At 34.8% G+C, this 21,839-nt stretch overlaps 1 protein-coding gene across 1 annotated transcript in view; it reads right to left on the bottom strand.

Moving 5' to 3' along the window:
• The window catches only part of mast4 (microtubule associated serine/threonine kinase family member 4), a 180,977-nt gene extending 159,920 nt beyond the window's left edge, over positions 1-21,057 (bottom strand). Inside the window, exon 1 of the mRNA XM_073839533.1 lies at positions 20,797-21,057. Within this exon, the coding sequence (XP_073695634.1) occupies positions 20,797-21,057 (261 nt within the window). The remainder of the gene's footprint in view (positions 1-20,796) is intronic.
• Positions 21,058-21,839: the final 782 nt, after the last annotated feature.

Genomic DNA, 21,839 nt, shown 5'->3' with positions numbered 1-21,839 from the left:
AGGCTTGGTGAGCTGAAGAGACTTCTTTAAAAAAAACACATTAAAATCCTACGGTTGAAACACTTTTGACTGGTAATGTAACTGCATTCTATAAGATACATCATAAAGTGAGTTGTTGCCCTACAGAATACTGTGGAGCAATCGAGAGCAATTAAATCCATATCCAGTCATACACTGATCAGTCTACCTTAAGCCGCACACACCTTATGAAATGTAAAATGATGTACAAATAAAATAAGAAATAAACAAAACCAGACAAATAAAAGTGTTCTTCGAATATTTATTGTAAAAATATATCTTCAAGCCAAATGTCAGCACAATATTTTAAATGCAGATGCACCAATGCACCAATTCTAGTCTTGCATACTGCATACTCAGAGTGTCAACAAACATGTGATGGAAGAGGTAAACCTTTACTGAATAATTAGTGAACCTCTGCTAATTGCTCCACTGGGTAATATGAGAATTTAGGGGAGAGTTACTTCCTTAAGCGCGCTTGAAACTGAGCAGGAGCTCACTGGAAGCTTGACCCCTGCTCATAATTTTAGCAATTACGTTGAGAATGAGACAACAGGAAGAGGGGGAAAAAGTCAAGAGTAAAAGACTTACTCCAGGGAATGGGTGAAAGCTAAAACATTTGGTTAGCCCCTTATGTTTCTCCCTATTAGTGGTTTATCGCTACATCTGCCACTAACAGTTCTTTGATTTTTCATGGTCAGTCAGCAAACAAATTCATTCCTTGAGTACAAAATATGACTTGCTGATTCAAGGATTTAAGCCACCCTGCACACATTAAAAAACACACAGGTGAAATAAATAAAAAAAAAGTAGTAGATTCAACCCTGGCCTGAGTAATTTCATATAGTGGTGACAGTTATAAAGGCAGTTTTGTTAGCTGTTTTGTTGTAGAGCTATTAAAGAGAATGGCCTCTGTCTGAATACACACAGCAGATCTAGGTCATTTACCCTTCCTACCAAATTGTAAACAGCAGTGTTTGTTTACATGCTGATGTCATAGGACCTTCTGGTCATCTTTGTGTATCAGATGACTTCACTTTTGCATTACATGGCCATTTAAACAGATCTTCTGAACTCCAATCTCTGCCATCCGGTGCTACTAATGTCATTAGCAACACATTTTCCATTACTACAAGCTGTCTGAGCATCTGAGCAGGGGTGTCTCATATGTCACTGTCAGAAATGAATCAACATGAAGACCTATATCATATGCAAAAGGTCAACCTCGCACGATAGGAGAAGCTGTGAACCCCGCTGTGGCCCATGTACCCAAAATAGCCAAGTCTAATATTTTAACACTAGACGTGTAAACCATGTAACCACCAGCCACAACAGCACTGAAACATGAAACATGTGGAACTGGCAAGTTCTTATTTGGTTACATTTTGCTTAAAGGTGTACCACACAAAGGTCTTTTTTATCCATAAAGGGGTCATGAAATAGAGAATCGAAATGTTCTTGATATTTAAACATATAAGCGGTTACTTGGGGTGGGGGTGGGGGGGGGGGGTTATGAATGAATCTCTGAGGGGAACTGACTGTCTCCAGAAAAGTTTAAGACTTTTAAGTATTTTCTTTTCATCTTGCCTGCTTTGCTTTGCAGCACTGCTTTGTTTACAGCGATAATCAAGAAAATTCTGTACTGCCGCTTTTCCATATTTTCCTTTCCTGCTGTCAAAGAATGAATTTACGTTCTCATGCAGCCCATCTTCAGTTTGCTTTGTGCAGACATATTTTATGTAGCATAATTTCACAAAGCAAAAGACAGACCATTATGTTTTTGATTCAGATTTTGAAATTATGCAATCTAATTTAAATCAAGAATTGCTCATGGTGCATGTATGCAGCACCTTATTAGGCTACCTCTAATTTTAAAATGTAAACACAGGAAAAGTCTTTGTTTAAATGAAGAGATTTATTTTATTTGTATTATTTAGATATTTAATTTAGGATTTGTTTTAAAATTTCAATTTAGCTTTGTTTGTTGACATTTCAATTTCATAAAGAAATGCGCAGCATTTTGTCTGAGGGCACCTTTTCATTTATAATTTGTATTAAATCTCATTTTTGTTAAAAAAAAAAAAAAAGAAGAAGCATGAGAAAATAGTATTGTGACATTAATATTGTGAACCGTTACATCCCTATCTGCAATAAAAACATACTGCAAGTTTCAAAACTCAAAACCAACTTCAGTTTAAAATATGAATTCATATTTTCTGCCCTTCTGAAATGCCATGACTTTCAATTGGGAGAATCATGATGTAACTATTTCCCCTCTACATGCCACTTAACATTAGTCAATGTCACATGTAATCAAGATTCAAGAAGGTGTGTTCTGAACAACTCTTGTCTGCCCATTAATCACAAGAGTGATACTGCTGTTAAAAACATAAAAAACTGCAATTCTTGACCATTATGACCTGTGATCTGTCTAATACGTAAGGGCTTATGTACAGATGCTCTTTGTCATATGAATCAAGCCAGTGACTAAACAATCAACGTCACACTGTTCATGTTAGTAGCGTGAAAACCATCTGTTATCTAGACTGTGATTAAGTTATACACAGAAAGCGATCAAAGAGCCTGCACTTTATAATCACTGGAGCGGTCAATTCAAGATAAATGTTATTCTTTCAGCGATTTTATCTTTGCATTTTCACCAAAACTGCTGTTTTAATCACTGATAAAGCTGAACTTTCAGCAGTGACTCCAGTATTCAGTGTCACATTGTCCATCTGAGGTTTTTCTAATATGCTGAAAAAATATTAAGCACTAATATTTAGTGCTCAAGAAATCCTTGGTAGAGTATTTAATGTTCTGTTTATTAATACCAAGTACAGATCTCATCCAGTTAATGTCATCAAGTTGCATTTTTACAATGATTTTAAATAAATAACTAAGAAGCCAGTAAAAAAAATTCAAATCTGATGTGCATTGCTTAAAAATTTGAAACCAGTAAGATTTTTAATGCTTTTTAAAGGAGACTTTTCTGCTCATCAAGGCTGTATTTATTTGATTAAAAATACAGAAAAAAACTGTAACACTGTGAAATATTATTGCAATTTTAAATAGAAAACCACTATTTCATTACACTTTAAAATAGAATTTATTCCCGTGATTTAAAGCTGAATTTTCAGCATCATTACTCCTGTCTTCAGTGTCACATGATCCTTCAGAAATCATTCTATACTTTTTTTCAGGATTATTTGGTGAATAAAACTTCACAAAGAACAGCATTTATTTAAAATAGAAATCTTTTGTAACAATATACACTACCTTTCAAAGTTTGGGGTCAGTAATATTTTTCTATCTTTCTTTAAAAAAAATAATACATTTTTATTCAGCAGGGATGTGTTAAATTGATTAAAAAAAGTGATAGTAATATAAAAAAAGGCTTATATTGTTGGAAAAGATTTATATTTTGAATAAATGCTGTTTAAACTTTTTATTCATTAAAGAATCCTGAAAAAAGTATCACAGAAAAAAATAGGTAGCACAACTGTTTCTAACATTGATAATAAAAGTAATAAATCAGTATATTAGAATGATTTCTAAAAGGCCATGTGATGCTGAAGACTGGAGTAATGGCTAATGAAAATTCAGCTTTACATCACAGAAATGAATTATATTTTAAAGTATATTCAAATAAAAAAAAACTGTTATTTTGAATTGCAATAATATTTCATAATATTAGATTTTTTTTCTGTATTTTTGATCAATAAATGGAACTTTGATGAGCATAAGAGACTTTGTCCTTCCATTTTTTTCTCAGTTAGCCCCTACCAAACCCACACAACATGTTAGAAGCTCTATTAAGAATCAAGAAGCAGAAGGGAGGCAAGAAAATCACTGCTTTAACTTTAAGCACTGGTGTCATTTTAGAAAAAAAAAATAGTGATTTATATACATAATTTTTTTATTTTTCGTACTGTGTATTTTCATCCACTCTGAAGACACATCTGTCATTATGTGAGCTGCAGCTGAAGCTAAAATTTTGGTCTGTTCCTCACTAAAGCTAATCTTTAGAAGACAGTAAAATACAGAATACAAATTTCATCATAACTGCATATGTTTCAGTAGCAACAAGCTAAATAAACAAACAAACAAATAAATATGAAATGCTAAATACAATGCTAGTAGTTTCATTTACTTATTTATTCTTTTATTCTTTTTCTGGTTACATTTATGTTACAATTTCAACTAGGGATGTCCAGTAATGTTCCTGGAGGGCCACAATCGTAAACACACCTGAACCAGCTAATCAAGGTCTTCAGGATTACTAGAAACATCCAGTGTGTGTTGAGGGAGGTTGGCGCTTAAAGGTGCATTCACACCATATCGTAATTACCATGATTACGGGATACCAACATGTAAAAAGCGTTCACATCCTTGTAGAACTTGTGATTGCAAGTTGTGAACTGGGAGTTTTCTCAAAGCTACAACTTGCACCACCTGACCACCTCAGATTCATTAAGTGCTCTGTGATAGTTTCATGTCCAAGTCCAAGGGTGTGAACAGCTTCAAGTAGAACATTACGTGTTATTTTCTGTACATCTAGGGCTGCTCGATTATGGCAAAAATCATTATCACGATTATTCTGGTAAATATTGTAATCACAATAATTTAACACGATTATGAGTGATTAATTTAAGGATAGCAATACAATAAAAAAAAGATACAAATGAAACAGAAATTTGGGAAATGTAATGTAATTAATTGAATGTAAAATAAAACAGCATAGTCTTCACTGTAAGAATTAAACATGCATTGTTTCTTATAAAAACTACAAAAGTCCCTCAATCAAGAGCAGTGAGTGATTTTGTCTGTCTTTTGTTGTTTGATTAACATAAGCACAGAGACGGCAGAAGGAATATTACTTGTAGCCGCTTCAAGACATAACTGACGAAGGTTTACACGAATAATCACCAAACGCTGCATTTTGACATATCCTGCTGAAAAAAAATCCAGCTAAAACCAGCCTAGGCTGGTTGGCTGGTCTTAACTGTTTTTTAGTTTTTCAGCAGGCATGTATTTGACCGTTTAGGTACACATCTTAAGCTAAACTTTCAATTTACTTTTCTGTGTTCTATTTTGTGCTTTAAAAAAAAAAACACATCAAATAAACATTAATAAATCAAGCATGTCCCATTTTATGCAAGTCATGTTACATGATTTCACTCATTTGCATGTGAAATGGGGCTTTTATAGAGGAGCGAAAGAGCACAAAGGGGGCAGAATCGGTAGCAATAATCGTTTTATCATTATTTTTTTTTTTTTATAATCATTTGAAGCCAAAATCGATTCTGAATATTTGCACAGCCCTATGTACATATTTTTAGAGATTACAGAATAATGTTTTTTTTTTTTTTTATATATATACTTGTAATCTAATGAACGGTTAAAGACTCAATGTAAGAATGATATCTCACTTTTTTTTAAATCATCTTACATAAGAGATTTAAGAGTCACATCAAATTAAGAGAGATAGAGACGTTTAACTAAATAACAGCTCTGTTATCATTTCATGAATTCAAATAACCTTTACTTCGGCGCACATTCAGATTAAAGCATTGTGGTGCCCCTGGACACAGAGTCAGGTCCTGCCAACCATGTAAAAGGGGGGTGTTGGGCTCTCTTTGGCCATTCATTCAAGAGCACATTTTTTGGGCTTTTATTTATACCTGGAATCATTTAACCAATTTCTACCAAGGAGTTTCTTGAGCACTAAAACAGCATATTAGAATCACTTCTGAAGGATAATGTGACATTGAATACTGAAGTAAATCCTGAAAATTCAGCTTTATCATCATATGAATAAACAAATCTTAATATACATTAACATAGAATTGTATTCCTGTTTTACTGTATTTTTTAATCAAATAAATGTAGCCTTAGTGAGCCCAAGGTTTCATATAGATTACTTTATCACAGAATATTTGTTTTCGATAAAACTTACTTCATTTAAAAGCAGAAATCTCAAGCTTTCTGTAGATACCACTTTTCTGTTTGTGTGCTGAGTATTCACCGAGTTTTAATGATTTAAAGGAACACTCCACTTTTTTTGGAAATAGGCTCATTCTCCAACTCCCCCCGAGTTAATAAGTTGAGTTTTACCGTTTTGAAATCCATTCAGCCGTTCTCCTGTTCTGGCGATATCACTTTTAGCATAGCTTAGCATAGATCATTGAATCCTATTAGACCAGTAGCATCGCATTCAAAAATGACCAACGAGTTTCGATATTTGTCCTATTTAAAACTTGACTCTTCTGTAGTTATATCGTGTACTAAGACCGGCGGAAATGCAAAGCTTCAATTTTCTAGGCTGATAAGATTAGGAACTACTCTCCCATTCCGGCGTAATAGTCAAGGAACTTTGCTGCCGTAATATGGCCGAAACAGGAGCAGTAATATCACGTAGCACATGTGCAAATGCTAAACTAGCTGGGAACTCATTTCTGATAATACTCCGCCTGCTTCGGCCATATTACGGCAGCAAACTTCCTTGACTATTACGCCGGAATGGAAGTGTAGTTCCTGATCTTATCAGCCTAGAAACTCGCAGCTTTGCATTTCCATCGGTCTTAGTACACAATATAACTACAGAAGAGTCAAGTTTTAAATACAACAAATATGGAAACTCTTTGGTCATTTTTGAACGCGATGCTACTGGTCTAATAGGATTCAATGATCTATGCTAAACTATGCTAAAAGTGATATCGCCAGAACAGGAGAACGGCTGAATGGATTTCAAAACGGTAAAAATCAACTTATTAACTCGGGGGGAGTTGGAGAATGAGCCTATTTCCAGAAAAAGTGGAGTGTTCCTTTAAGTGACGCATTTCTAAAAGCAGTTCGCGGAGACAGAGAAAACAGAAATCACCCTGTTCGTTTTCTTCATTAAAAAAAAAAAAGCACAACTTTCTGTTGTTCTTGTGAGTGTGCACAAATAAAAGTACACACTTTACAGTTTCCAATGATGCATATCTCTAATTTGTATGACTGAAACCGACAGAGCATTTTTGGTGTCTTTTGCGCTGATCTTAAAAAAAAATGAGCTGGTATCGCCGGCGATACAGCCGTCCTCAGGGAGTTAATAAAAAATAATAATAAAAATAAATGCATGACCCCAAAATTCCAAATAGTACTGTGTTATACAAAAGACTGGTGATATATTTGCTAACAAAAAAATAAACAGACACTAATGAAGGATCTTCAGTGTAGTGTAAATGCTTTTAAGAATCCAGATGGTGTAAAGTATCTACTAACACAGCATAATGAGGCCACGCTAACCAGTCAAACCTTGACCTCTTGATTTACGCTGCAACCATGAACCTGCCCTACCTGGATGAAATCTCATTTGCAGTCCATATGTAAACAGACATGCATGAAAATACAAGTCAATAACAGCGAGTAGAAACCTTTCTAACATTGCAGCCTTGAAACCTTGGAGACCTTTGGCATGAAGCAAAAGCTACAGCTCTCAATGGTCCACAGCCTTTTAGTCTGGCAGAGTTATGTCTGAAACAACAGCCTAATATCCTGAAAATCAGCAGAGGAATTGAGAAGGCTGTTCATGCAACGTCAAGCTATTAAGACACTGTGGGCTCAAACAATCCTTCAAAATGCCACACTGAAACAATTACGTGAACAGATAATGTTTATTTCACATTAAGAATTAATTGCACTTTTAGAAGGTCATAAATGTAAACTCAATGAAACTGTTGTTCATAGCGACAATGGAGTTATCTTGCATCACTTGCTGATGCCTCCATTTTCTAAATGTAATTTCCTGTCCTACATGACCATTATTAAAGGACAAATTCATCTAAAAATTAAGATTATTCTTATTAACTTGCCTTCATCTCATTCTAAATGAGTATGCGCGTTCGTTTTCCTCTAGAAAACAAATGAGAACTGAACAACTTCCATGCAGAGAGCTTCCAACAGTTCATAGTAAGCAGAGGCTGTCAAGGTCCAATGAGGCCAGCATATATAAATAACAACGAAAGTAGTCCATTTGTGCTCTATTCCAAGAAAGTCCTGTAATATCATCTGTTATTGACTGAAAATCTTCTCTTTTTGCCACTCAAGTTTATTCTCCACCTTGGCCTGAATATTAAAAATGATGCTATATACAAACTATAGACAATTCAATTTTAATCCAGATAAGAATCTGCATACCAATCATCAAAATAGCATGAGGGCAAATAAATAAATTTGGATTATTGGATTGTTGGATTATTTAATGACAGAGGTCATAGGTAAAGTTAAAATGTGATAGAAAATTAATTCAAAACAAACAAACAGTTTATTGTGCAAAGATAACTACAAAAGTAACTACTAAAGAAAAAAAAAAGTACACTCTGATGAAAAACTTCAGTGCAACAGCTAACGTCATCACTGTACATCTGCCTGACCTTAACATTTCCCCTGCTCCATTTCCAACTAAATCATGTTCCTCTGGAGGTTAAACAGCTCACATTACAGTGCTGTGTTGCTGGGGTCAGCCTCACAAGAACGTTCCAGTGTCACAGAAGTTCCCATTAGCCTAAAAGAGGCATGTCCCTACACTGCTCGTTTCCCCTGATGGTTTACTGGTGTCAATAGCCCTGCAAAATCTCAGTAGCAAAGCCATGTTTCCTGTGTTGACAAAACCTCTCTCTGGACATAAACAGATGTGTGGTTTTTAGAAGCATGATCGAGGACACATGCTTGCACATTTCTTACATGTGGAGGAAGAGGAAATTGCTCTTCGTCTTTATTTGGACATGTTCATTCATGAAGGAACTCCCAAAATGCTACAGAAGTATGCCAGATGGCAGTTTGTCTGCTATTGAACATCAAACCACACCATACAGACTTCACTGTTACAGTGTAACTTTAAAACAACATTCTGGGTTAAACTCACATTAAACTCTATATTATTTGTAGCATAATGATGATTTCTACAACATACATCCACTGCCCACTCCTTTTTTTTTTGTTTTAAAAAAGATACAACAAAATCTGGGTTACAGTGATGTACTTACAACGGACGTGAATGTTTACTGTTTTACTGTAAAAGTCCAACTTACACTGAACCTGGAATATTCCTTTAAAAGACAAAAAAAAAAAAAGTAATTGCTTCATCAAAAAGAAAATGCTGTTGGTACAAACAGAAACCCAACAAATAAATAGAAAAAGATCATTTGGAATGCAGTAATTCTTTTTACATACTATTTAAGATGGACAGTATGTGAACTGGAACACAGTGTGAGTACTGTACTCAGAGAAAGCAGGCTGCAGGACAAAACTGGATCATTCCCATTATAAAACAACAAAGCCGTTGCACAATGTGGTAAAACTAGATCACACTTGCAGTGTAGACAGCTTTGTGGTTATAATGTATAATAGGATCAAGTTTTGTCACTATGCTTGTTTGCTCTGTGTGCAGTATATCTGTCTAAAATCGAGATAAGACTAGTGCATCCCAAATCATAGGATTCTCCAAAAATAGTAAGCCACAGATGCCTAGAAGATATCATGATATACGTTTTCAGAGGATATGTGAAGTATGCAAAAAAAAAAAAAACTTTATATAACATGCAACATTTTATATAACAAGGACTAACACCAAATCCAAAAAAAAAAATTGGGTTGTCAGTTTAATGATTTAATTTGGTGTGATTAATTATAGATATAAATATGTTTAAATGATTATGCTTTTAACACACCCCACTTCAGCCTAAACCTGTAAGCCATCATACAGTGCAAATGTGATAATGATTTCAATTATTTAAAAAAAAAAAACAAGAAATTAACAGCACATTCTAGACACAACGTTTTTGCCAATGAAAAAATAGCTTTAAACAAAGCCACAGCAGAGGTGTTGTGCCCTTCCAAGCAACACACAACGTTTTTTTTTTTTATAATTAATGTTCAATTTTTTATGAGTCTAGTGTGGCAATGATTCAGTGACCCTTTTCAGTCATTTGCTTCCTTTCTGAATGAATCAGCTGGTTGAACATATTGGTTTGAATGAATAACTGAATGACTCACTCATTAAGACAGTGACCAAGACAGTTTCGTATTTAGAATATCAATTAATTAAAAAATATATTTAAAGGCCCTAGCCTTCACTGACAGCTTATCAGAATTCTTTGCCCGAGCCAGTCTTTCCCCTCCCCCCCTCCTCCCAAAATTGCGTATACTACTGTTTCAGCTATTGAAATTAGTTCAGTTTTGTATAAAAAGGCAAAGTGATTATATTTAGTTTGGTTATTTTATTAATTTTATTTAGAACAAAGTTTGGTTGGAGCATTTTTTATTGATTAACATTTTTTTAACTAACAACCAAGTGGCCAACGGCAGACAGTGAGTTGATCATAGTCTATGTTTAATCAATTTAGCCAAATCATCACAACTTGCCTAAAATAAATCCACAGATATAAAACAGCTCAAGCACATCACAATGTTAGTTTAAATGCTTAACCAATACAAATCTGCCCTGTTAGATGCGGAGAGAGTGAAAGCTGAAGCGTGCTTTACAGTAAATGAAGGCGCCACTTGGAGTCATTTTTGCTCATAAAACTAAGAGTAATACATTGTTCGGTAGGGCTGGGCGATTAATCGAAACGTAATCGAAATCGACATTCAGAACCTATAATCGATCAAAATTTTCCAGGCCAATTATTTCAATTACTTTCCCTTTAAAAACACTACTGCGTGTGGAGTCACGTAACCCAGCTCCATTACGCTACGTTATTCCGCCGACATGTCGATGGAGAGCTTAAGCAGTATTTATACAGTAAAAAGTATTTACAGGATATACAAGAGTAATCTTATTTAGAAGAGATACTGCTTATTTTCTACTTTTAATATTGATTATTATTTTATAAATTTATTTTGTTTCCAAAAGTGCAAGTTATTTATTTTCACTAATTTAAGAAAAATGTGACTTTTCGTTTTAAGCAATGTGTGCTTTAATTTCAGTTGTTCAACACTGATGTTCAATAAATAATCATAGATAGTAGATAGTGTGTGCACCCTTCATTCAAAAATCTCTCACTTGTAATATGTGAGCATATTTACTGTACAAAACTTGTCAGTGAACTATGAGGGCAAAAAAATAAATATAATTTTATTAAAGAATAAAATAATCGTTCATTAATCGTAATCGGGTTAAAATGTTCAATTAATCGAGATTTTGATTTTAGGCCAAATCGCCCAGCCATATTGTTCGGAATTGTAAAGGGTCTACTTTTATTTGTGTGCACTCACAATATCAACAAAATGTTGTGCTTTTATAAAATAAAGTAAAAAAAAAAAAACAGGATGTGCTTTCTGCAGTTTCAGTTTTGAGCAGGAGCGCTTCTGATAAACCATAACTCAGCGAATACTTGCCTTACCCACTTGATCAATATATATAGAAAGCTTACTACTTTAAAATGAAATAATTCAAATCGAAAACAAAATCTTTCATTATAAAATCCCTAAAGATGCATTTCTCTCTAAAGGCGCATACAATGAGATGGCGAGTCAGGATCATCAACTTGTGAAAACACTTGTTTTATTAATAAATAATTCAAATACCGCCTTACTACTTCCCCTCTACATTAATTAGTTTTGCTGGTGCTTTGCTGCACATTTTAGTCTATTGCATACACTTGAACATGGAAATCATCCAGCTGCGCTAAAGGTGCACTCGCTGCTGGTGCTGACAGGACAGAAAACACCATCTGAGCCGCTCTTGACAGTCATAGTAGCCTAGTCTTGTGTTGTTTCCAAACAGGGCAAATTTTTTCACCACTATAATTAATGGATGTCTACAAAATAAGGAGAAACGTAAAACAAGCCAGATGCCCGGCCTGCGTCTGAGCTATGATGTGAAAATTGGCCCGAAGCCCGATCTGAGGGGCATAAATTAGTTGTGGCCAAGTGTGCCGTACGAGTCCTGAAAAGTGAAGCTAAAACATTTCGATCGCCCCCCAGTGGCTGGCTGCAGTATAGGTCATAAACCCCGCCCTGTCCATGTAATCTAATGGGACGTGAGCCAAACTAAATAATCGAATTACACTTCAAATAATTTTTTCCAAAGATGGCTTCCATCATGTGATGTAGAATGTAGAATTCTGATTCATGTTCAGGTGTTTGTTTTTCTAATAAGTTCGCTTTTAGTTAATTATTTAATGCTATAAAAACGGGGTGTGGTGTCATGATTGTGATTTTGCGATTGGGTCTGCGGGAGTTTGGGCGGGATTTTGATAACGCAGCTCCGCCTCACGACACTACTGCGCAGACTCTGGCTCCAAATGATTCTCTACTGCGCAGAATCTAGCTCCACGTGACATAATTTACCCCAAGATGGCAGCGGCCATATTGAGACGCTTTGGCTTCACTTCTCTATAGTGGAAAGAAGCAGAGGCGCTTTGTCCATCTTTTTTTTTTACAGTCTATGGTTGTGGCCCATCGGGCCCGGGCTGAAATGCAGGGCTCTAATGTCTATTCAATGTTTTTCTCTTTTGGGGTTTATCTTTTGGGGTAATTTCTCAGTCTAAATGAATGTGTAATTAATTTGTGGGTTTTTTAAGGGGGGGAGGGGGGTTAAAATACTAAATACAGCCTAATTCATCAACAACAAATTTATTTTTTATTAACCAGGCCTTTGTGAATCATAAAAGTCTATAAAAAAAAAAAACCTACAGAAAGTTATTGTTAGCACTCTCAATATTCTCAATAGCATTTGCTCACCCAGAAAATTAATCCACTGAATTTGGTTATTTATTATTATAATAGTTGTAGCCCAATATGCAACAAAAGGGGTTTGTTATTTAATGCAAATCATCGATGTGGCTTTAGCCTTAATATACAACCAAATCTTCACTAAGGTACATGATGTAAGTATGCAAAAGTCTACAAAAAACAGTCCTGTTATAATAAACATTTTGCCATCTACACTGCAAAGCACAATGGATGTCAAATAGCACAAAGCAGGACAGTGTTTGAAAGAGTGTTGAGCAACCAGTACACACTTCCCTAAAAAAACGGATGTATTTGCCAAGCCTTTCACTTTCCCTGGATCCTCAGGCTTAGCGTGCGTCTTTGATAATGCAGTTTTGTAAACACAATCTATCTCAAACAGGGCCATCACCTCACAAGATCAAATACAGATACAATTCATGAAGAACAGACACCATAGCTTACATTAGATACATTACAAAACGGCTGTTGCTACCCCAGCCAAGTTTCCACAGGTGTTAACAGGTCGGCACTTAAAAAATACCTATGCTGGCATAATAGGGAAGCCATTTCCTTATAATAGCACCAACCAAACCACACTGTCAGCTGTTCTGCTATTATATGATCTGCAGGTTCAGATTCAACACCTTTTCAGGAATTTAACAAATGTGTTGTTTTCATAAGGTTATATTTTAGACAAACCTACACTACAGCAAAAAATGCTATTGGTTGATAAATCAACCGTCAATATCTAAATAATTGGAAAACAAAAAGTTCCTCTATTCAGTTAATAAAAAGTTAATATTTGAGGATTTCTTACCCTACACCCATCTGAAGATGTCCACAAGGGTGTCATGAAATTCCTTGTCAGTGCCATTACAAGGTTTCCCCAGAAGCCAGTACTATATCTGCCTCATCAACAGTGAAGCAAGTGAAACCAATAAATCAACAGCAAACAGACAGGCATGCTGGTGATGAGATGACATCACCCACAATGGACACAGGAGAAACCCTAAACAGATTAAGGGCAAATCCTCTTAGCTAGTAAGCCATTCACTCCGCCAACACTCTACATCCTCTTTACAGGTCCAAGAAACCCTGTTAAAATAAATGAATGGTTATTTATAACCCCGGAAATGGAGTTTCATTTGTTGAGTTAAATTGAGAGCTCCTCAACAGATAATTTAGACTGTTTTAAAAAATAAATAAATAAATAACAACAGACACACATATCAGCACTCATCACTTTGAGAACAATGCACCCTCATGAGGTCATGAATGATTCACTGGTCAAAAATATGACCAGAAAAGATTAAAGGTATAAATGAGACTGAGAGATTATGACAATGATCACGGAAACATTAATATAATTCCTTTAGGCTTGCTAGTTGCTAATGTAATATCATCTTGAGGATTGAGTTCTTCCTGCACAAATGCATTAGTACAGAACAGCACAGGTTTCTGAGGCTTTGTACACATAGTGTGCACGTTTTGGATTTGATTCTAAACTTTTTTTCTCACAAACAGTGTAGTGAATATCTTGCCATAGTAATGATTTGAGTATCAGCACAATAATTTCTCATACACAATCAAAGCAGCTTGTTTACTCATTTAATACATGCAGGGGTTTGCTATATGTGATCCCTGGACCACAAAACTTTGAAATTGAGATTTATACATCATCTGAATAAATAAGCTTTCCATTTATGTATGGTTTGTTAGAAAATGAGGATATTTGGCTGAAAATCAACTATTTGAAAATCTGGAATCTAAGGGTGCAAATCATTCATTTAAAATCTTAAATTGTCCAAATGAAGTTCTTAGCAATCTTACTTCTCAATAATAAGGATGATAAATCAATAAAAACAAATGCACATTTACAAATAATGATTCATAGCCCATGTCTTGATGGCCTCTGTGAGATAAAAGGCTGACTTTGTTAAATAATCTAGATTTTTATATAAAAAAGCATTTTTAGTTACTGGCCCAATTTACCTAAATGTGTTAAGATAAAATAAGCCAATAATTTTAGTTAAAATGGGCCACCTTCTGAGTTGAGTTTAAATTCTAGTGGTTCCTCTTATTAAAAATTATTTATAATCATAAATATATTGTATTATTGCATTTGCGACACACCCTTACATTTTACCTTGTAAATGTGTTTATGTATGATGTGTGTTTGTGTGCTCGTGTACAGACAGACATAGTTGTGCAAACATGGGCTCACACTTACTGAAAAGAGAAAGGGTGAAAAAGACATATTGATATAGAAGTGATAGGTGTTAAAGTAAAGTAGCCTAATGTTAAACTATTTATTACAGACAGCATGAAAAACTGAAAGGATCAGAAAGGAAAGAAGAGGGTCAGAAAGGAACATAAAGGAGATAGAAAGGATACAATCATAAGTAGGGGAGAGAAAGAGAGGAGCATTGGCATAGGGAGACAGTTGAGAGAGCCCTACAAGCAAATGTACGTTTTCTCTACAGCATGAAATTGATGCTTTAATGTCATTCAAATTGATGTTCTAATGTAATTTCAATGCAATTTTACACTTCTACATTATAAAATGAAATTTGTTTTATCTGAAATTTCTCTATTTTACTTTGCATTTCTTTCAAAACCTGCAGAGTCTGAACAAATATATTCTTTTACATGATTTCAACACAAAAATATAAAAAACAGTCCTTATTAATCATAAGAACAAGTGTTTTGTTAGTGTCCCAAGTGAAAATAAGTATAAAATTGAATATAATTAAATGCGTTTTATCAGAAATGTCTCTATGTCACTTTGCAGTTTAACTGGCCAATTTATGCTGATCAGCCGGCCCGTTTTACCTGAACACTGCTATCTTACAAAATGTGGGGCAGCTAATGTTTCAAATGTGCTTCAATGTGCTTTGTACACATTGAAGTGAACAAAACCTTGAAATTGAGATTTATACATCATCTAAATAAATAAGCTTTCCACTGATGTATGGTTTGTTAGAACATGATAATATTTGGCTGAAAATCAACTATTTGAAAATCTGGAATCTAAGGGTGCAATAAAAAAATAAATCATAAATTTAAAATCTAATTTTAAAATTTTAAATTTAAAGGGATAGTCTGCCAGCCTTATCATGGACGTGGATGGGCACCAAACCTTTAAAAGTAAACAAAAACATGCACAGATAAACATCAAATTTTCATTTTTGGGTGAACTATCCCTTTAAGTGATTAAGCGATTAACCTAAAAGTGGCCCAATTTACCTGATATCACCCTACTTGTTTTTGTAATTGTTGCATTTGTTTGTTTTGTTTTATTGGTAAAATTGATGTTCTAATGTAATTTAATTGCAATGTTACACTTTTACATCATAAAATTAAATGTGTTTTATCAGAAATGCCTCTATTTCACTTTGCTGTTTGACTGGCCCATTTATGCTGATCAGCTGGTCCATTTTACCTGAACACTGCCATCTCAAAAAAATGTGGGGCAGCTAATGTTTCAAAACCTTATGATTAATTAAGAGGCCTAATTGAGAGACCAAAAAGTGGCCTAATTTACCTGATATCACTGTACCCGTGTTACCTACGACTGGTTTTGTGGTCCAGGGTCACATATGAGGAAAGAGTGAGTAAAAGAGTTATCAAGATCCTTTTTTTTAATTAAACAGGTGACTATTATACTATTTGGACACATTGTAACATTATTTTACTATTTGACTTATTTTACCCCCAACACTAAGACATAACATTTTTATTTAAATTTGAAAGAATTCATACATCATAGTAGCATTTTTTGTACTGCCTTTATTTTATTTGTTTATTTTAAATGCAACATATGGATGTTAGCAGGCAGACGGAAGTGCCACACTGGGCGACCCGACTCGTGGTCCTTTCCAAATCCAGACCACCCCTTCTCACATCATATTGAGACGCTCTACACCATGGGTCACCAAACTTGATCCTGGAGGGCCGGTGTCCTGCAGAGTTTAGCTCCAACTTGCCTCAACACAGCTGCCTGGAAGTTTCAAGTATACCTATTAAGACCTTGATTAGCTGGTTCAGGTGTGTTCGATTAGGGTTGGAGCTAAACTCTGTAGGGACACCGGCCCTCCAGGACCGAGTGTGGTGACCCCTGCTCTACACTATACAAGCTAATAGGCTTGGGTGATGTACTATCCCTTAACAACTTGCTGCTATTTCATCATAAGTTCATTATTTAAAAGTTACTGCACCATTACCGGCATTAAGGGAACTGGTTGAGTCAATGTTGCTTTGTCTGGCTGGTTGGCATGCCCAAACAAATAGAACAGTAGAACAGAAAGTTGCTCAGTAAAAGCAACATACAAAAAACTGCACATTAAAATTGGAAAGGAGAAAGTTTTTACCATTTAAAGCTAAAAACCTACTGTAACCACTACACCACAACCACAGTTCCAGAAGTCTGTCGGCCCTCATATAGTCTTGAAAGGCACAACTGTAAGTGTGAAAGACACGTTCAGGACAGTGTCGCAGTGTTGCTGTCTTTGCATTCACATCTTTGGCTTTTCTGGGGCAGTATTCATGAGGGAAGAGTGAAAACAGAGAGAGGCTATTTAAGAGACCTAAAAAGGGGTTGATGAGTGAAAGCGGTCAGGTTTGGGTTGGAGTACTGTAAGTGGCAGGCCACCACCACAACTCTACAATACTTCACATTTACATTATTGAATATTTAATAGGATACAGATTTTTTGTGCAGTGACTGATATTCCTTGATGAACAGTAATTTATTTTTCATTGCTGTTAAATTAAAAAAAAATAGTTTCTTTGTGTACTCATGCTGCATGCATGCTGTCGAATCACTATGCTGTTTGAGGCACCTGCATTCAAAATCATTGTTTAAACATACTTTTAAGATAACAGTTTTATATATGTTTTTGACAAATTTGGTCACATTTAAACATATGTGACTCTGCACCAAAAAGCAGTCTAAAGTAGCATGGGTATCTTTTTAGCAATAGCCGACAATGCTTTTTTTTTTTGTCAAAATCATTAGGATATTAAGTAAAGATCATGTTCCAAGAACATAATTTTTCTACATTTCCTACCTTAAATATATCAAAACTTAATTTTTGATTAGTAATATGCATTGCTAAGAACTTCATCTGGACAACTTTAAAGGTGATTTTCTCACTATTTTGATTTTTTTGCACCCTCAGATTCCAGATTTTCAAATAGTTGTATCTCGGCCAAATATCCAGCTTTCAGATGATGTATAAATCTTAAAAAAAAAAAAAAAAAAAAAAAAACTTACCCTTATCACTGGTTTTGAAACAAGGGTAAGATATGTGGCAAGACTGGTAAAACACATAACTGGAGCATGCAGTATTCTTTTTCTCCTAAAAATGTTTCTGATGGTACACAAACCCTTCACATACTGAATTATTACTGAATGATTTCAAAGTTTTTTTGTAATTCCTGACTTAAAGCCTTTCCATTCATCATCTTGAGAGATGTGAGTATTGAAAGAAAATGTAAATATATTTTCCCCTGCTTTAACTAAATATGGTCAATAATCCAGACACTTAAAGGTCCTAAGTGCTGTTGGCTACAACATCACAAGTACATTCAGATCAGGCCTCTTAATGATGGTTCACATGAAGGGTGTATAAATATGCAGTAGTTGGAATCCCTTTATGTAAACAAACAGCAGTGGGGGAAGATAAGCTGCACAGTTTCTCAGAAGTCTGTCTTCTGCACTGTAATACCATTGTGGCAAAAGAGCAGATCTATCTCTGTGAGCTTCAGATGACTTGTTTCCACTCGCTTGACCTGGCTGTAAGTAAATAGGTGATGACATGGCTCTGAGAGCGACAAGCATCTCAGGTATCTGGTTGGCGTGGCAAAGCCATCTAATCCTCAGGCAAGACAAATATATGTCACTCCCAGTGAAAAGGGTCTGACATATTAGCTATGCTGGACAAACCAGTCAGGAAGAGTTTGACAATGACTAACCCACTTTTCAAGTTAGACTAGGAAATCAAAGGTCACAGAATGCTTCTTTGGTTTTAAGAACCTATTGTATGAAACATGCAAAAGGAGCTTTTGTTTATACACCATGTGCAAACCAAACAACATACACAGCTGAATGAAAATGAAACCAGATGAAAATGCATGTGAGAAAGTTCATAGTACATCTGCAGAGTATCTGTAAATGAGCACCTACAAATGACAGCTGAATGAATTACAGCTGAATATTAGAAACTACCTGTCTGCAACCACTGAGATGTACAGTATTGCATATATGCCTGCAACTTGAAATTGAATTCATGGTTTAAATATTTGCGAAAACTGACAGCTGGCTAGAGAACATTGATTAAAAAAAATAATTATAAATTAATAAATAAGAAGACTTGGTAATGTCAAGCGGAAAGAAAAGCCTTATTAGATGTACATTTTGCCGAAAGATTGACATGTATTCAGAAAGTAAACTGGGTTGAGTTCATGTTGACTTTAGAGTAATGCTCATTTTTGGATGTATTCGTGAAGCGAAACGTTAAAAAAAAGAAAAAAAAAAAAAAGTACGCTTTTGATTCATCTTCACGCTGCTTAGGCTCTTTTAAATATTATATTAAATGGATTTGGCTAATAAAATAAACATAACATCTCCAATTTTAACTGATAAAAGGGAAATCCATTTCCATAATGTTATTCAATATAAAAAATAAATAAATAAATAAAAAACATGAGTAAATGTTAATGTATAACTAATTGATTAAATTATATTTGAATACAAACTAGGACAAAGAGATTTATTTATAAACAAACTCTAAATTGTATTTAAAGAAATAATAAATGATATTGCAATATAATCTAAAAAAATGTCTGCATCTATCCATCTATCTATCATTCAGGAATAAATCAACTTTGCCTTTGTAAATGGTTAAGGACGTAGAAGTTAAACATGTGCAGGACAAAACATGTAAAAGACGACACAGATCATAATTTATTATGCGAATGCTATAGCCTAACAATGTGTGACCCTGGACCACAAAATCAGTCATAAGGTTCAATGTTTTCAAATTGAAATTTATTAATACATAGGATAGGATAGGATAGAATAGGATAGGATATAATATTTGGCCGAGATACAACTACTTGAAAATCAGTAATCTGAGAGTGCGCAAAAAAAAAAAAAAAAAAAAAAAAAATTAAGAAAATCACTTTTAAAGTTGTCCAAATTAAGTTCTTAGCAATGCATATTACTCATCAAAAATTTAATTTTTATACATTTATGGCAGGACATTTACAAAATATCTTCATTGAACATGATCTTTACTTTACTTGATTTTTTTTTTTGTTACAATGTTTAATTTATTATTAATGTGTATACGTTTGTGTTTGTCGTTAATGTTTAATTTATAAATATTGGTCATTATTTTATGGATTTGTATGTGATCCCTTGGCTATGTTCTTCTTGCACTGTCTGTTCAAGCATTAATAATAATAATAATAATAATAATAATAATAATAATAATAAAACATTACTTAATATAAATATATAAATGATTTTTGGCATACAAGAAAAATCGATAATTTGACCAATACAATGTCTTTTTGGCTACTGCTACAAATATACCAATGCTATAGACTGGTTTTGTGGTCCAGGGTCACATATAGAAATGTAGTATGCATGTTATGGATGGTGAAATTAATGAACACGTGACTGTCTGTATAATCTGAAAAGCAGTCATTTATAGAGATATTCTGATTTTATCTTAAGTTTGTGCAAATTTTACAAAACAAAATGGGCAAGTTTCACAATGAATTAACAGCAGATGTGTACTTAGGCTCCAGGCTTGAGGAGAATATGGTTGTTAAACATAAATATCAATCAAAGAGGGAAAATATATTCCTTGTAGTACCTCCCAAACATTCTCCAAAACTACAGTAACAACATGGGAAATCTTTGTTAACAGTATGCAGAGAACAGTATACAAACACACATGCAAGCGCGCGCTTGCAGATTACATTATACAAACAGACACATACTGTATGCCATGAGTGTTTAGTGCTATCATAATCAATGTACTTTACCATTTCGTCCTCGTCCCCTTCATTTTCTCCTTCTTCTTGGTGATCCCCATTTCTCTCTTTTATCTCGTCGCTGCATTCATCAAAGTCATTTTCCTTTACTTTCTCGTCAAGACTTACAAAATCTGAGGAGTGACATTTAAATTTCTCAAAGTGCAATTTGGATTCATACGGCTCGGCTCGCGTCTCGCCTTCTGACAGCGTGTCGGAGCCTGATGAATCGTCTCCGCCGGCTCCAAATGTTTCTGACTGCTCACTCTCCATTGCCCTAAAACATCACGTTAATTGTCTTAAACTAATGACATGCTGAGGGACACCTTATCTGAGCTCCGACTAAGCGCCCGAGAGAACTCCCTTCACTGTACTGCTGTAATTTAACTAACACAAGTCTTCATAACAAGACAAACATCCATTGAAAGTGAAGTTTGTAGCGCGTCCTGCTTAACCCATCGCTGCAGTGTCTTTAACTAAAGTCTGTGTTCATTGGCCAAACAAACTCCGCCCATCAGCCAATGAGAAAAGAGCGCGCTGGTCAAGGCCTTTTAAATCAATGGCGCACCACTGACCCTTGCGCCCATAGAAAAATGTTTGCCCAAACAAGAACACTGACAAGTGTAGAGTTGCCATTCACAGCAGGGATAAAAAAGGACTTTCCTTTTATGAAAACAAGAGACCCATTTCACACGTAAGCCGGTGATTTGGCTTTATTGTGCACAATACTGCTTAGCCTACTACTTCCCTTTTATATTTCCGATTAGAAAGTGCTTCCAATGTGCACTGAAGACGGGGATAGTCACAGTGGATTCCTGCAATATAAAATTACCCTTAAAATATTTAAACACTAAATCCATGACATAACGTCAAACCAAGTGCCATTTATTGTAAAGAAAGATCTCAAGCACACTTTTCAAGAAAAAACATTTTAAAGCAAGACATTGGGTTCAAATACTTTACAATGATAATGAGATTTAGTTGACATGTGGTTGCAAAATTACTTACAGTGCCTTGCGAAAGTAATTTTTCTACATCAATCTACACTCCATACT

This window comes from Garra rufa, chromosome 5 (assembly GCF_049309525.1).
Source record: "Garra rufa chromosome 5, GarRuf1.0, whole genome shotgun sequence".
Classification (NCBI taxonomy): Eukaryota; Metazoa; Chordata; class Actinopteri; order Cypriniformes; family Cyprinidae; genus Garra; species Garra rufa.
Note: the sequence above shows the minus strand (reverse complement) of the source record. Positions and strands in the feature narration are given on the sequence as shown.